General features: G+C 38.0%; 1 protein-coding gene across 1 annotated transcript in view; it reads right to left on the minus strand.

Annotated features, from left to right (window-relative positions):
* The window catches only part of SLC13A1 (solute carrier family 13 member 1), a 97592-nt gene that overhangs the window by 7612 nt on the left and 73937 nt on the right, over positions 1-16043 (minus strand). Inside the window, exons 13-15 of the mRNA XM_055314864.1 lie at positions 15729-15890; positions 14149-14286; positions 11817-11981 (exon numbers count right to left, since the gene is read on the minus strand). Coding sequence (XP_055170839.1) covers positions 11844-11981; positions 14149-14286; positions 15729-15890 — 438 coding nt within the window. The 3' untranslated portion in view covers positions 11817-11843. The remainder of the gene's footprint in view (positions 1-11816; positions 11982-14148; positions 14287-15728; positions 15891-16043) is intronic.

Raw genomic sequence — 16043 nt, forward strand, 5'->3', positions numbered from 1 at the left:
GTTTTTTCCTGTGCTTACCTAACATCCGCATGGGCTCCTCTGGGAAGAGTATCTTCCTATCTTTTGCCCACTTTCTCATTGGATTGTCTGTTACTGAGTTTAGGCGTCCTTCATCCATTATCAGTATTATTCCCTGTGGTTTGCAAATATTTTCTCATTTCGTGGCTTGTTTTTTTGTTCTCTTAATGGGGTATTTGTTGAGCAAATTTAAATTTTAAATTATTAAGTTTTGCTTTCGTGGACTATACTTTTGGTGTTAAGTCTAAGAACTCTTTGCTAAACCCTAGATCCATAAAGATTATCTTCCATATTTTTCTCTAGATGTTTTAGAATTTTATGTTTTTCCAGTTTATGCATTTAAGTTCACGATCAATCTTGAGCTAAATTTCATACAAAGTATGAAGCTTGGGTCAAAGTTTTGTTTGTTTTGTTTTCTGTTTTGGTCCATGGATGTTCACTTCTCTAACACCATTTGCTGGAACGGCTATTTTTCCTTCATTAAATTACTTTTGTAGTTTTGTCAAAAATAAGCATAGTTATGTGAGACCACTTATGGGTTTTCATTTCATGTCAACCCGAGTTGTCCATCTCTTTCCCAAGAGCACATAGTCTTGATTACTATATCTATTTAATAAGTCTTGAACTTGGGTAAACTATCTAGTCTGGTTTTGTCCTCTGTCATGACATTCAAAAATCTAAATTTAAAGTCTATTTTGAATTTCTTTGAATGTTTTTTGTTGGATATACTGAGCCGCTTTACTACTGATTCAATATCCATAATCTTTAGAGAATAAAATTCAGAGGAGATTGCATGAGATGCAACAGTAATACTAGAATCACCGGTACTTGTGTGTTATCATCTCTGCTTTCCATATAGGTTTTCCCAGGAAAACTCATCAAGGATTACTAGTTAGAACAGCTCTTTCTTGGAAACTTGCTTTATATTTTGCAAAGTACTTGGCTAATGACAGATTTTTAAAAAGCAAGAAATGCTCAAAACTGCTTTAGGAAATTGCATACAATTGTGTTTTTTTGTTTATATTCTTTAGTCAAATGAATATGTGAAGATAAAGGAGATAGATATAGGAGATGGTATGTACACAGAGGCCAGTGGGACTTCTGTCTCCATGAGAAGACTGAGGTTCTTTATAACCTTTAGAGTTCTGGTTTTACAAAAGAAAAGGAGGGGGGAGGGAAGCAAGCACAAGTAACAATAGCCCTCAGTAATATATTAACTACAAAGCTGCTTTAAGGGGCACCTGGGTGGCTCAGCGGTTGAGCATCTGCCTCTGGTTCAGGTCGTGATCCTGGGGTCCTGGGATCAGAATCCCACATCAGGGTCCCCGCAGGGAGCTTGCTTCTCCCTCTGCCTGTGTCTTTGCCTCTCTCTCTCTCTGTCTTTCAAGAATCAATAAATAAAAATCTTTAAAAAAATAATGAAGCTGTTTTTAACTCAAAGTATAAAATATCTAGCACATTAAATCATGCATACAGTCCTGACTACAGATGCAATAAAAGAATTCGAATTCCAGTTCTGATGATGGATTCTGGCCTTGTTCAAATTCTAGGGAGGGCCCATGAGTAGGTTCTATATGGGGGAGGATGAGGACCCTACTAGATTCTGTGAGGAAAGGACTGCTTGCTCCTGTGAACCCCAAGCTCTGGCCAGAAGCAATTACTTTCCCAGCTGAGATGGAGATGAAAAGTTTATGGAGAGCAATATCAAGGACTGCAGTCAAAAATGCCTTCCCAGACCCTGAGGAATAACCTGCCATTATTTATTATTCATTTAACATTTGTTAGATGATCTACCCAAAAAGCCCCATGGCTGTGAAGATACAATTTTCTTGCCAGACCACAATCTCTGTCAGAGACGTAATCTTCTCAGGTTGAACTTACTTTGGGGCTGAATTGTTCTCTGAACAATTTCCCCAGGATTTTAAACTTGCTTATTCCTTAATTATTTTTACATAAAAACAACAACAACAACAAAAATGAGTTATATTTAAATAATATTGTACAATTATATTTCAAGTATGGCCATAAAATCTTCAGTTTTGAATTAAGATAATAATTAAAAATATATCAAACAATTTAGGACATTAGTATCAAGTAGCTGTCATAGTATTGAAGTTGATGAAAAAACAGAAAGGTTGTTCCTACACATTTTTTTCTATGTTCTAGACTCCATCTTATATTTTAAACTAGAATGCAGGTCCGACCATTATTCTGCATCTCACATTTGGATTAATTAAGTGCCCATTAGTTATTTCTTCTTGAGTCTCTCATAAGTGGTGAGTAAATCTCAAACTCAACAAATTCAGAATTGCATTCCTGAGGTAATAGGAGGAGTAGGCTCCTCATCCAGGGTTTGCCCTTATTTAAGAGCTACATTATACACCAGTGATTAAAATTGGAGACTTCAGAACCATCCAATTAACTCAACTTGTTCTGATTCCAACCTTACTAGGAAAAATAAAAATAAAAAAAGACTGTAATGAAATCTGACTCTTCTAGATACTTCTACTTTCAGCAAAATGCAGCATGAGGAACAGGAATACCCTCTGCCTGAAACAACTACAATAGGAGAAATTATTTGAAATGGCAGTTTTCAGACATTGGACATCAGGCAACATAGGCAGTGATCGCTGAAAGAGAAAAAATAGTTGAGTCCTCTGATTATTCCAACTTACAACAAGGGAAGAGTTTCCAGGCAGCAGTTCAAAAAAGGAGGAATCCAGGCAGATGCCGGTGATCATGTGTTGAATAGTTGGAGCTGGGAGTCTGAAGAGAGGTGGTGGCTACAGTTTTGGGGCAGAGAATCAGAAAGGAAAAACAGGCACGGACATGGGACATGTGCATAAAGATCTGTGGGCATCCTGTCCACTATTCTGCTGACTACTGATCAACATAAGTCCCAGAGGAAACTACCTGAGGGTGAAGAAAGAACTAATCAAAATTATTAGATGGAACAAACTCCAAAAGCTAACACAGGGCTGGGAATTAATTCATGTTCCCACCAGCTAGAATGGAAAACCTTAAATTTAATGGAGCATTAAGTACAATGCTCAAAAGGGCATTGTCTTAAAAGTGAGGCCAGTGTAGCTGTAGACTAAGGGGTGTTCTAGTCTCACTCGATAAATCTGAAGAGCAGGGCAGCCCCGTTGGCTCAGCGGTTTAGTGCCACCTTCAGCCCAGGGTGTGATCCTGGAGACCCAGGATCGAGTCCCACGTCGGGGTCCCTGCATGGAGCCTGTTTCTCCCTCTGCCTGTGTCTCTGCCTTGCTCTCTCTCTCTCCCTCTCTGCATGTGTGTGTCAAAAATAAATAAAATATTTTTTAAAAATCTGAAGAACAAACCTCAAAAGGATCAAATTGTTTCCAAATAATGCAACTGCATCCCAGAATAACATTCAAGTATATAGGAATAAAAATATATCTGGTATTAAACAAAGCAAAATAAGCAATGTCTTTCTTTCAATTGAAAAAAAATATCAGGCAGAAAAAGCAGGAAAATCTGACTCTTGAAAGAGAGAGAAATCAAGCAATAGACATAGAGGCAGGAATGAATATGTGATAGAATTAGTAGACAAGAAGATTAAAAGTTATTAAAACTATACTATGTATGTTCAAGAAGGTAGAGAAAAATATACATATGCTCAGTAATGACAGGAAAAATATAAAAGACCTAAGTCAAATTTCTAGAGTTGAAAATTACATTTCCATTAAATGGAAAACACACTTGATGGATTTAATAGAAGATTCAGCAGTGCAAAAGAAAGAATTGGTGAACTGAAAGATGTAGCGATAAAAACTATTCAAAATAATACAGAGAAAATGGTGGAAAAAAACAAAGAACAAAAAACAGAGCCATTCCAGCAAGTGTACTTTGGGATAATTTCAAGTGACCAAATATGTTTGTAATTGTAGTCTCTGAAATAAAAGGTGTAGAGAGAATATTTTAAGGGATAGTTGATGAAGATTTTCTAGATTTGATTAAAAAACAAACAAACCTATAAATACTTCAAAGCCTAATGAACCCTGAACACTAGAAACAAAGAAAATGACATCAAGGTACCTCACAATTAGATTGCACAAAATCAGTAATAAAGAAAAATATCTTAAAGGTAACCAGAAGAAAAAAAATACACATTACATTCAAAAGAACGGAGTTAGGAATTAAAGTACATTTCCCATCAAAAAGGATATAAACCAGAAGAAATAGAAATAGAAAAAAATAGCAAAATGGTAGACTTAAGTGCAATTATACCAGTAATCACATTAAATATAAATGACCTAAACACCTAAATTAAAAGACAGAATCTGTCATTTTTTATTAAAACATAAGAAAGCAAGATTCAATTATATTTCCTACAAGAAACTCACTTTAAAGACTCGAGTAGGTTAAAAATAAAAGGCTGGAGAAAGATAACTCATGCTAAAACTAATTTAAAAAGTTGAAATACTTATATTAATATCAATGTATTTCAACGTCTTTTGTCAAACTGGAAGCCAATTTCATGGCAGTCGTGTTAGGATAAATCAAACTTGCTTTTTTCAAAACATCTCATCTCTTCTTTCCTAGCTTTTCCAGCAAACATTTCCCTCACTCTCTATCAAAATGACTTGGAGTTTGAAAGCCATTGCACAGAATATAAGGTAGGTAATTTTCAAGCTTTATTTGAAAATTTATCCATAGGCCACAACAGAGGTTGGAATACATGGATGAAGTGATCTATTTGTATTTTTTTTGTGTGGAAACGCTGTCAGAGACCAGTATTCTTAGAGATTCTAACAAACGTAGCGTCTGACTTTCCGAGAAGTCCAAACGCATTTGCTTAAATAAAAATAAAAGACAATATGTCAAGAAAGACAGGTGTGCTGATAAAAAAGGATAGAATGAAGCAATTAGAATAAATAAGGAAAAATAATGGAAATGCTGGCTGTTGCAAATGGAGGCAAGAGCACATACATTTTCTGGGAACAAAGGAGGAGGCTGCGTTACATTTCCAATGCTTGGTCCATCTTCCAGTCATACTTTTTACAGAACTGTAGCCACAAAGGCAGGTGTCAACTCCACGGCCACCGGGGGTCAGAGGGCACACGGGCCCCAGCAGGTGCCCTACAGGTGGGCTACAGGTGTCAGGATCCATCAACACCCCGCGGGCAAACTCCGGGGGCACCAGCAGCAGGGCGAGGTGGGGGGGGGGGAACTATCTGAACATCCCTGAAGTGAGAACAGTGATGAGAATCGTTTCATGGAGCAGGAGGCTCATTCGACACCAACATGCCACTATTATTATTGCACTAAGTTATTGAACTTGGGTTGCAGCATCGCATGTGGGGTGGAAACCCTCCTAGACTGTCTCCCTGAGCCGGGCTCTGTAAGTGGGGGCCCGTCTAAAAAGATACATGCTTCGTTCACCCTTTGACCTCCAGGGCTCTCTCTCAACCGAGGACTGATTTTGTAAAAATAAGATTTTCTGGAAATCTGCACTTGGGCGTTACAAACAGGAGTCGCCCTTCTACCGTAAATCCCAGGCTCCGGGGAGACCCAGCTAGAGTCTTCCAAAGCAGGGCTTTGACCCAGGTGGTGGGTGCGACTCCTGGGGGGGTCTGGGGCTGACCCCGTTGCACCTGCACAAGCCTGGGGAGAGGCCTCCACGACCCCTCCTCTCATCTCCGCAGCCCTAGAGGCCGTGCCCAGCCGCTCCAGGTGAGGACCGTACAGGTGAGGGCTGGGAGCAGGGCCTCCTGCCGCGCGAGGCTCCCCTCCGGGGCATGAGGTCACACTCCTTATTTTTGCTGTGAACCCCTTGCTACTAGGACTCAGGGCAGCAGCAGTGAGCACTTCCTGGGGCGGGGAGGGGCCGGGCTTCTGGGCTCAGGTGGGGCTCCATCCTGGAGACTGGGGGCCCGGGGTGCAGAGAGCACGAGGCTGGCTCTGCAGAGATGGAGCGACGGGGTGAGTGGGACGCGGGGGGCACAGTGTGGGGTCAGAAGCTCCAGCCGGCCTCCCAGGGGGCTGCGGACACACCCACTACACAGTTTAGATAAAACCCCTAAGCGAAATCAATAAGAGAGAGGCTCTAAAAACCTAAGGCCAAGTTGACTAAATTAAACTCTGACATCCGTTAAAACACAGACATGGTGAATTCAACTTGGATTCAACTAGATTAAGTGTTCTGCCGCCAAGAAAAATGGGGGCTTCAGAGAAAATTAGAATGTTTTGCCTCCTTTGAACTGTATGTTACACTTTTGCAGGATTTTAATTCTAGTCGGTTTTTTAAACCCACGTATAATGTGTTACATTATCTTCTTTGTTGGATTATCTTTTCCTTTGTTATAGACATTGGAAGTAACTTTGGAGCTTTGGTTGGTGGTAAACTCCCTTAGTTTCTGCGAGTTTGAAAATTCTTGAGTTTCCTTTTATTCTTAAAATGTAGATTTTCTAGATGTACGATTCTAGGTTGACAGTTCCTTGTTTTCGCACTTGCTGTACTTGTTTCCAGTTGCTCTGGAGAAGGTAGCCTTAGGCTAAGTCTTAATTTCTCTGTTAAGATCTTGTCTTTCCTTTGGGGGTTCCACTATTCCACAATCATGGAGGTGAGTGTACATTTACTTTTTTTTTTCTTTTTAAATCCTGCTTTGGATTCTTTATGCTTCCTGAAAAATCCTGTTTCACTTATTAGTATTGGAAATTTATCACTCATTGTGTTCAATGATTGTTGTCTCCCTTGTTTTTTAATCTAGTCTTGGAATTTCAATTAAACATATGTTATATTTATCATCCTGGCTTGTATTTTCCTTAATGTCCCTTTCAGAGTTCCTTTTGTCTATCTCTGTGTTGCGTTCTAATTAATTTTTTTGGAATGTGTCCTCAAGTTCACACACATTTCTTTCCTAGTTGGTGTAATGTGCTATTTAACCATTTCATTATGTTTTTAATTTAAATTATCATGCTTTTCATATCTAAAATTCTTATTCAATACTTTTTCAGATATGGTCACTTTTCACAGTCTCTCATTCTTTATTATATTTGATTTCTATTGTTGTCATGAAAAAAACTACCATAAATTTAGTGGCCTAAAACAATAGTCATTACTATCTTAAAGCTCTGTAGATGAACAGGCCGGTCCAAACAAGTCTCATAGGACCAAGATCGAGGCCTCCCTCTGCTGCCCTCCTTAATGGAGACTCTTAAGGAGAAGCTACTCCCAGGCTTCCCACATGTTGGCAGAGTTCAGTTCCATGCGCCTGTAGGACTGACGACTCTGTTTCCTTGCTGGGTTTCAACCAGGGGTCATTCTCAGCTTCCAGAGGCTTTCTGCATTCCCTGGTTTATAAATCCTTTCACCTTCAAAACCGCCAATATTGGGTCCATCCTGCTCATGCTTTCAATCTCCCTGATTTCCCCTTGTCTCATCTTACCCCCTTGATCCTTCGACCTTCCTCTTTTGCTTCTTAAGGCTCATAGGATCACACTAGGACCACCTGAATAATCCAGGATAATCTCCATCGTTTAAGGCTGGCTGAATCCATGTGTAAAACCTCTTCACAGCAGTACCTAGATCGGGGTCTGACTGAGTAACCAGGAGCCAGAAGTCTTAGGGAGACATTTTCAGCATTCTTCCTACCACAATTACATTTACAATACTCTCTTTTATATTCTCAAACATACTTCCTCATCTTATATTCTCTATCTGATAATTAGAGTATCTGTTGTCTTTGCACTTGGATTGTTTCTTTTGTTCATGTTGCTCTTGAACAGTAGTGTTTTCTGTCTTAGCATAATTGACAAGTTTCGATCATAATCTCTTGTCGAGCTTTAATCTTAGTAATATGTTGAGCCCCAGGTTGAAGAAAGTGTTCCTTTTTTTGCCAGGTACTTAGGCACACTATCAACCCGGAATTGTTTTAAAATAAAGTTTGGGATTAAGGGTTTGGTCTCTCCCCCACCCCCCTCCCCACACTGGTATTGGCCCATAACCTGCACATTGTGAATTCTCTGGGGGAGATTCTTTCACCCAGTGCATAGGCCAAGACATCGAGGTTCCCTTGAGGTTTCCCTTTATAAGATGGGATTTTGTCCTAGCTCACATCTTTTCAGAGAACACAGCCCTTTGAGATCCTCACTCATAGTTTTCCACTCAACCCACAACTTGCTTGGGTCCTGGGTTTGTCTCCCATCCCTTGTTCCTTGTATTTCTGTTAAAGAAAATGTGGGATCCCTGGGTGGCGCAGCGATTTGGCGCCTGCCTTTGGCCCAGGGCACGATCCTGGAGACCCGGGATCGAATCCCACGTCGGGCTCCTGGTGCATGGAGCCTGCTTCTCCCTCTGCCTGTGTCTCTGCCTCTCTCTCTCTCTCTCTCTCTCTCTCTGTGACTATCATAAATAAATAAAAATTTAAAAAAAAATAAAGAAAATGTTGAGCTCTCTAGGGATTAGCAGTTGCCACGTCTGCATTCTTGCTGATGCTCCATCATCTTTCTCTTTGGAGGATTTCCATTATTTTCTTCCTGACACAGAATGCACATAATACAATATTTTTTTATTATTATTATTTGGCTTTAAGATCTACTCCCCTCAAAACTGCCCCTAGTATCTCCACCACTATACTATAAGTAAGAAAAGTCCCTTTGTTTCTTTTTAAACGCTGTGTCTTTTTCTTCCAAGGTAAATGAAGATCCCCATATTTGGAAAAACCCTTTAGCTTCTGCTTTGGTTATGTGCTGTTTCACTGTTTGCTCTTGGGCTAGTCTGGTCTTGCTTCTACAATGGGGACCTGTGTTTTTGATATGTGTGTTTTCAAAACTTACCTAGCAAATTTTTCCTTTGACTAAAGTGCTTCATTTTTGAATAACATGGCTAATGGTGTCCTAGACTAACAATTTTAACCTTTCCTTTTTAGATTATGTTAGAGTACTAAAACTGACCCAGTTTGTTTGAGTGTATTCTTTTGTTTTTAGTACAACCCTCCCCCTCCTAAAAATTAAAAAAAAAATTTAATTTGGTGAAATTCACATAGTCGAGCAAAGATAGTCATTCATTAACTGAATCAGTAATATTTTGGAATAAAAGGACGGATGACACAGATCTTTATCATATATTTAGCCATGGCAGAGATAGAATAATATATTTAATAACAAATCTTTGAAATATAATCCTATGCAGTACACATGTCAAGAAACCGTTCAGGTATCAGGATAATTTTTTTTAAATCAATTTTGGCTAATAGGATTAATTAGTACCATTGGCAAAAAGCATACTTTCCTAATGTCCAGGCTGAAAGGAGAGAACAAAGCCTTGGATACCAAGTGAGGTGGAAAGAGTGCAGACATTTGAAAGGAAGGAAGTCTGAGTTCTGGAGATGCTGACATGTTCAGAGGCCGTTGGGGTGAGTGAAGGATCCACACATGTCGGTGGAGTCTTCCACGCACTTGCATGAACAGACAGTAAATAGGCACTTAGTGAAATTGCTACTATTATCTAGACAAGATCCAACCCTAAGTGAGATACTGGGATTTAAAGTGACAAGGATTTCTAGTTAACCTTTAAGTAAGGATGAGGATAATGACAAAAACACTATCTACCATAGAGTGGGAGGACAGAGATTTGTTTGATCATCTTTCCAACTAAAAGAGCTTGAGAACTTTGATGTAAATGGAACAAATGTGAAATGGATGAGTTTAGTCATTTTTGATATATCAACTAAACAGAAAGATGTAGCAAGAGAATGATATGGCTCACTTAAACAAATTTTGACTATTACTTTTCCTGTACTCAGCTGGCAGCTGTTGGAAGTAATTCATTAAAATGATTCAAGTTGAAATGTTTATATTATTTTCTTGAGAGCAAAACTTACTCATTCTAATTTGAAAAGTCATTTCATTTTTCATAATTAAAATGTATTCATCACATAATTCAGCAGTGATAAATTGAATGACTAGAAAAAAGCCCAAAAGAAATACTATTGATCTTAAGTAAATATGTAACATATGATAGGGAAAGAAACAAATGAATAGAGGGGGAACTTAGAAGATATACATAAAGTGGCAGTATATTTTAAGGTTTAAATTGACAAATTTTTAAAAAATGACAAATTGTGCATTGACTGATTAATAAATAGATAACAGACAATCTATCATGTATGCTTTTTAAAGAAATGTCTTCCTTTTTAAAAATACTTTTTACTATATTTAATTTTTAAGAACAACTTTATAAATACCATCATTTGCAAAAAAAAAAAAACAACAAACAAAAAACAAAAAACAAAAACAAAACAAAACAAACAAAAAAACCCCAAACCAGGTCTGATGCCTTCTATGAAGATTAAAAATACCAAGGATATTTTCTTGGCCTGTCTTCCTTTTTATTTTTAAAATGAAATTGGTTATGTTTTAACTCCTCCATCTTTTCCTAACTGCACATTATTTTGTTTTTGATTGTCATTTTTCCCCTTGTAGTCTGATTTTGGAATGTCAATACACCTTATTCCTCTTCACATCCCTCATATTAGGAGACTATTCTCTTCCACTTTTTGTTTGAATGTTTAGATCTCCTTTTTTTGTTTGTTTTCCCATGAATAATTCATTTTCTTTTTGTAAATTTTTCAACAGTTTTATTCTTATTTTCCATCTGATATTTCATCTCAATGTTGATAATAATGGAGTTGTGTGACCTTTTTCTGTCTCTATACATAATGATAATTCATTTAAATTTCTGAGTCTTTTTACATGACATTATGTATTTCTATTTCTAAACTTTTAAAAATTTATTTTATTGTTTATTTATTTATTTTTAGAGAGAAAGAGAGAGAGAGAAAAAAAAAACAGGGAGAATGAAAGAGAGAATCTTAAGCAGGATCCAGGCCAGGGCTCGATCTCATGACTGTGAGACCATGACCTGAGCCGAAATCGAGAGTCAGATGCTTAACTGACTGAGCTCTCCAGACACCCCTAACTTTGTGTATTTCTGAAGTAAGATAAACACTAAAGCAAAATTGCTATACAGCTACATAAATGTGTTAATAGTTCTATAGTGTTTAGCTTTCTTTTATAACTATGCTGTGCTAACAGTACATCTCACAGCAAGCATTAGTCACAGCCCTACAAAATGCATTTCTTAGCGCACGGAGATATTAAAGGTATGAATTACATTAATCTAACCACAGGGTAAAGTAGAAATTAATCCTTATCTACAAGTTTTCTGTTGTTTAGTTGATTCAGTTATAATTTTGAAACTACTAATTCAATTTCAATTTTTCATGCCATATCTATACATGAAGAATAATCTGGCATTTTCTAAATGGGAGGATGCACATTTCATTTAGACTAAAACTTTTTTTCTGCAATACGGTGCAGATAACCACAGTGTTGGTTTTTCAACAAATTCCCTTCAACAACACAACAGGAATGATTTATCCATGTATTCATTAACTGGTATGTTTTATTTCCTATTTCTAACTTTACGGGAAGTTTTTGAGATAATAAATTGATGTTTGAAATGTTACACCAAACCCAAACTGTAAAATGAAGTAAATCGCCTAATCTTTTTGAAGGTCATGTTATAAATTATTCTTATGATGAAGCAGGATGCATATGGTCCATGAGCAGAATCTCAGCTGTGGGCTTCTTGATAAAGGGACGTAGTTGCTCTTTGGTTGTGTCTCAAAGGAACTGTGAACTCTAGGTTACGACGGCAGGTTTTGGGTGTTTACTGGAACCACAGCAGCTACAACAGGACTAATTTAAATGAGTCTCCAATTTTCCAATGCCATATCTGCAGTGAATTCTCAATGGTTTCCAAAACTCACCAAAGGATAGTCATAACATTCAGCTTGTCATGGCATGGTCTCATTACTGATTGGAGGAGCCCAGGAAGGGTAAGTAGAGAGGTCAAATAGAGCCCAAATCCAGGTGGACATGCCAAGCATCACCACAGCAACACCCACAATATTAACGCCAAGTCCAGCTTTAACCTTGAATAGGGAAGAGCATAAATGTCAGTTTCCTGAAAAGAAAACCTATAGGAGAATCGGAATACTACCGCAGAAAGTATATGTCAGACTTGTTTACATCATAAATGATTAGCATAAATTGTTGTTACTTCACAAAACAATGAGCTCTCCATTCATATCAAAACAGAATCTATCCTCAACTAAATGACATTTAGTTGCAAATTCTATGAGGTTCCTTTTAGGAATATACTGGAATCACTCTGATTCAAGAAAAATCCCTTTAAAAATTTCCCATTTCATGTTAAATCAGAATATGAGTTTTGAGGTCTTGTATTTCAGTGGATAAGGTTCAGGTCACTATATGATAACTGGATCTTTCAAATTCACTCAATACCATTATTAGTTTAGCCTTCAGTATTCTCTTATTGAGATTTAATAAAATGCCACTTCTATTCATCTTCTTTAGAGTTCTCATTTTTCTAGCTCTTGTGTCATCATCCTGGTGTCCACTAAAAATTTCAAAGTTGCTTTGAATCCATTAAAACAGAGGTTGGCAAACCTCTGCTCATGATCCGTTTTGGCAAATTAAGTTTTATGGGACCACAACCATGGTGGTTACATATTTTGGCTACATTCATGTACAATGGTGGAACTGAGCAGTTGTGACAGAGAGCATATGGCCCAGAGAGCGTTAAATATTTACTATCTGACTCTTTACAGAGAAAGCTTATCTCTGCATTCTCTGTATTAAAACATGGAGCCACAAAGCAAAAGGGGATACCTAGCAATGTTTATTACAGAGGCCCCCTTTTCTGTACATGCAAGCCACTCATTTAATCCAGAATCCTGTTTTTTTTTGTTTTTTTATAAATTTATTTTTTATTGGTGTTCATTTTGCCAACATATAGAATAACACCCAGTGCTCATCCCGTCAAGTGCCTCCCTCAGTGCTTGTCACCCAGTCACCCCCACCCCCCGCCCACCTCCCCTTCCACCACCCCTAGTTCGTTTCCCAGAGTTAGGAGTCTTTCATGTTCTGTCTCCCTTTCTGATATTTCCCACTCAAGAATCCTGTTTTTATTTTTTTTAATTCACATACGTCCGACACTGGTTGTATTCTATTATGCACATTTTCTTTTCCAAAAGGATATTATGTGACTTCTGCATAGAGACCTTTCCAGAGTTTTTACATTGCAGAGTTGTAGGGACAGCACTGTGTGTGGGAGGAGGCAACTGAGACCTTGGAACTGAATTTTCATAGTAAGCTCATTGAGTTTACTTTGGTTATATTCTTTTTTTTTTTTTCCTTTTTTGGTTTGGAAGTTGGTAATCAAGGTTAGGGGGAGACTAGAATATTCTCAAACTAGTCCTTGACAATCACTACTTTTGTATTTGGGGAAAAATGACCATGTTTTATCACTTGAATGTCTCATTATTGCTTGTGCTTTTATGTCAGGTGCCACCATTAGAATCAGAGCAAGAAAGATGACCTTTCATCAGCAGGTACTGAGTCCAGTGTATTATGTGAAGCAAGTATTTGCTGCAAAATATTTGTGGTAGAAAACCACAGCGTGGGTGGGGATCCCTGGGTGGCTCAGCGGTTTAGCGCCTGCCTTCAGCCCAGGGCGTGATCCTGGAGACCCGGGATGAAGTCCCACATCGGGCTCCCTGCATGGGGCCTGCTTCTCCCTCTGCCTGTGTCTCTGCCTCTGTGTGTGTCTCTATGGATAAAAAAATGAAAGAAAGAAAAGAAAGAAAAGAAAGAAAGAAAGAAAGAAAGAAAGAAAGAAAGAAAGAAAGAAAGAAAGAAAGAAAAAAGGAAAACCACAGCGTGTAATTGCTGAATTTCATTAACCCTATTTCTTCCTTTTGACTAGGTCAAGTTGGATCCTGATCCTGATATGCGAGTTTAAGCCATTGTGTTGCACGTACTCTGTGCTCTGTTCATTTTTCAGGTACATTACTGATGCGTTCAGTATCTCTGTGTTTGTGACTGCAAATCCTAACGGTAAGTTTGCTTCTAGTTCCCATTTTTAAAAACAGTTCTGTGACCAATCATGTACTCACCTTCAGAAGCAGAACTAAAGCCTTGCTTTTCCTGGCAGTTGATAGTGTGTAAAAAGAGCGATAACCCAGGACATAACACACACACAAAGATGTCTATTGGACCTGATTTCAGCTCACTCACCATGTCCATAACTTTTAGATGGCCATAGGAAAAAACAATAGCATTGGGTGGATTTGCTACTGGTAGGAGGAATGCAAATGAAGTACACAGAGTAGAAGGTATCAAAATATAAAGAGGGTTCACTTGAATGGCTTCAGCCTGTTGGAAAAGATAAGAAGGAGTTTAAGTAAAATTTCGAGGTAGGCACCAAGCATCAAAATGAACGATTATTATGATGAGCTTTCCCAGAAGCACGTTAAAATCTAAAGACCTAATACTATACACATAAAGGCAGTTATCACGTGAAGAATATTCTTCAGAAATGCAGTTATCACTTGAAGAATATTTTCCTCTTGTTTTTATATGGTAATTAGTGCTATTTAAGTGCTATAGCTCAGTTCATATAGAAAATAAAGTATCATTTACTTCAAGAACCATATAAAAACAAAAGTAGTTTTTACTCATCTAGTGCCAGGTGCTCTGTGTGTGTGTGTGGGCGGGGGGTGTGCATTTATATAAAATAACTGAATTTTCCCAGTGACCTATGAGATGGCTACTATAGCCCCAAATAACAGATAAGAAATTAAGACATGGAAAGGCAAAAGTAACTTGTCCAGACACAAAGCTGGCAAGCAGTAGAGTGTATGTAGGGTCTCCGGTCCCTCTGGCTTCAAAGCTTCTCATTATTCCATTAATTGTCTGCCCCTGTGCCATATATAATTTAAAATTGCTTAGGGATCATCATAGAAGAAGAGTTACTACTACCCTTAATTCATCACATAATTTTCTAACTGTGCCCTGTTGAGAAGCAAAAAAGAGAAAAACCAAAATGATATTTTACCATTAAAAACTGCCTACATTTCTTCTCTAATTTGAAGCAGCAGCTCAAGAACGCCAACATATGCCCCTTGAGCTGTAGCAGAACAATCCCAGAAGGGCGATCCTTCTTAATTTGAAGTGCTATCCTTTCACCAAACTCAGCTGTCCCCATAAAAAAAAAAAAAAAAACAACACTTTACTTAAGGCTATTTCTTGTAACTGCTAGCAGGTGGGGAGACAGAAGTAAGGTTGTCTTTTCCTCTCTCTCCTTGCGAATCTGCTTTTTTACTTCTCTTTAAAAACTATTCCCTGGGCCGCAGAGAACTGTGTCTAAGATATTTTAGCTTAAAGCCTGAAGTGTAAGCCTAGGTTTTCATTCATTTGCAAATCACTTATATGAACCACTTCTCAGAAATTGAAGAATAATCCGAAGAGAGAAGTGTCAGTGTCAGAGCCAGAGTTGCCAGGAAACATGGATTCCCAAAGTCTTACAGCTAGAAAGGATTCAAGCTGACCCTCCCGATGATCTGCAAATATAAAATCCAGGGAGACCGAAGAAGGTAAGTGCTTCTCTTAAGATCCTTCTACTTGAATGTGGAAGAAAAGAGTTCTCCGGATTTAAGGTCTCCTAAAAATGTATTCATGCAAATAAAGACCACCCTATAAGTTACTTACAGGAAGATCATTCACACCCGAAATGATTCTATACCACAATATGAGAACAAGCAGAGTGGAACACTCTTCTTTCGATGAATATAAAAGCAGATGAATGAGATACTCACCAAAGGAGATAATATAGGGAGAAGGAGGGTAATGGTAGCTGGATTGCTGGCTACCTCTGTTAAAGATGTGACGAGCAAAGAAGATATCAGAATTATCAGCCAAACTGGTAATGAACCTAGAGGAGATAATTTATTTCCTATCCACTTAGATAATCCTGACTCCTACAAAAAAAAATTTCAATATTATTCATTAACAATCATTTTAATCAGACACAATTTAAATGCATAAGATGTCAGTTGCTCTAAGAACTCAGTTTCTAAAATACAATTTTAATCTTTCCTATTTTCCCATGGTTTGGTGGATCTAGGCGGCTT

This window comes from Nyctereutes procyonoides, unplaced genomic scaffold (genome assembly GCF_905146905.1).
Source record: "Nyctereutes procyonoides isolate TBG_1078 unplaced genomic scaffold, NYPRO_anot_genome, whole genome shotgun sequence".
Lineage (NCBI taxonomy): Eukaryota > Metazoa > Chordata > Mammalia > Carnivora > Canidae > Nyctereutes > Nyctereutes procyonoides.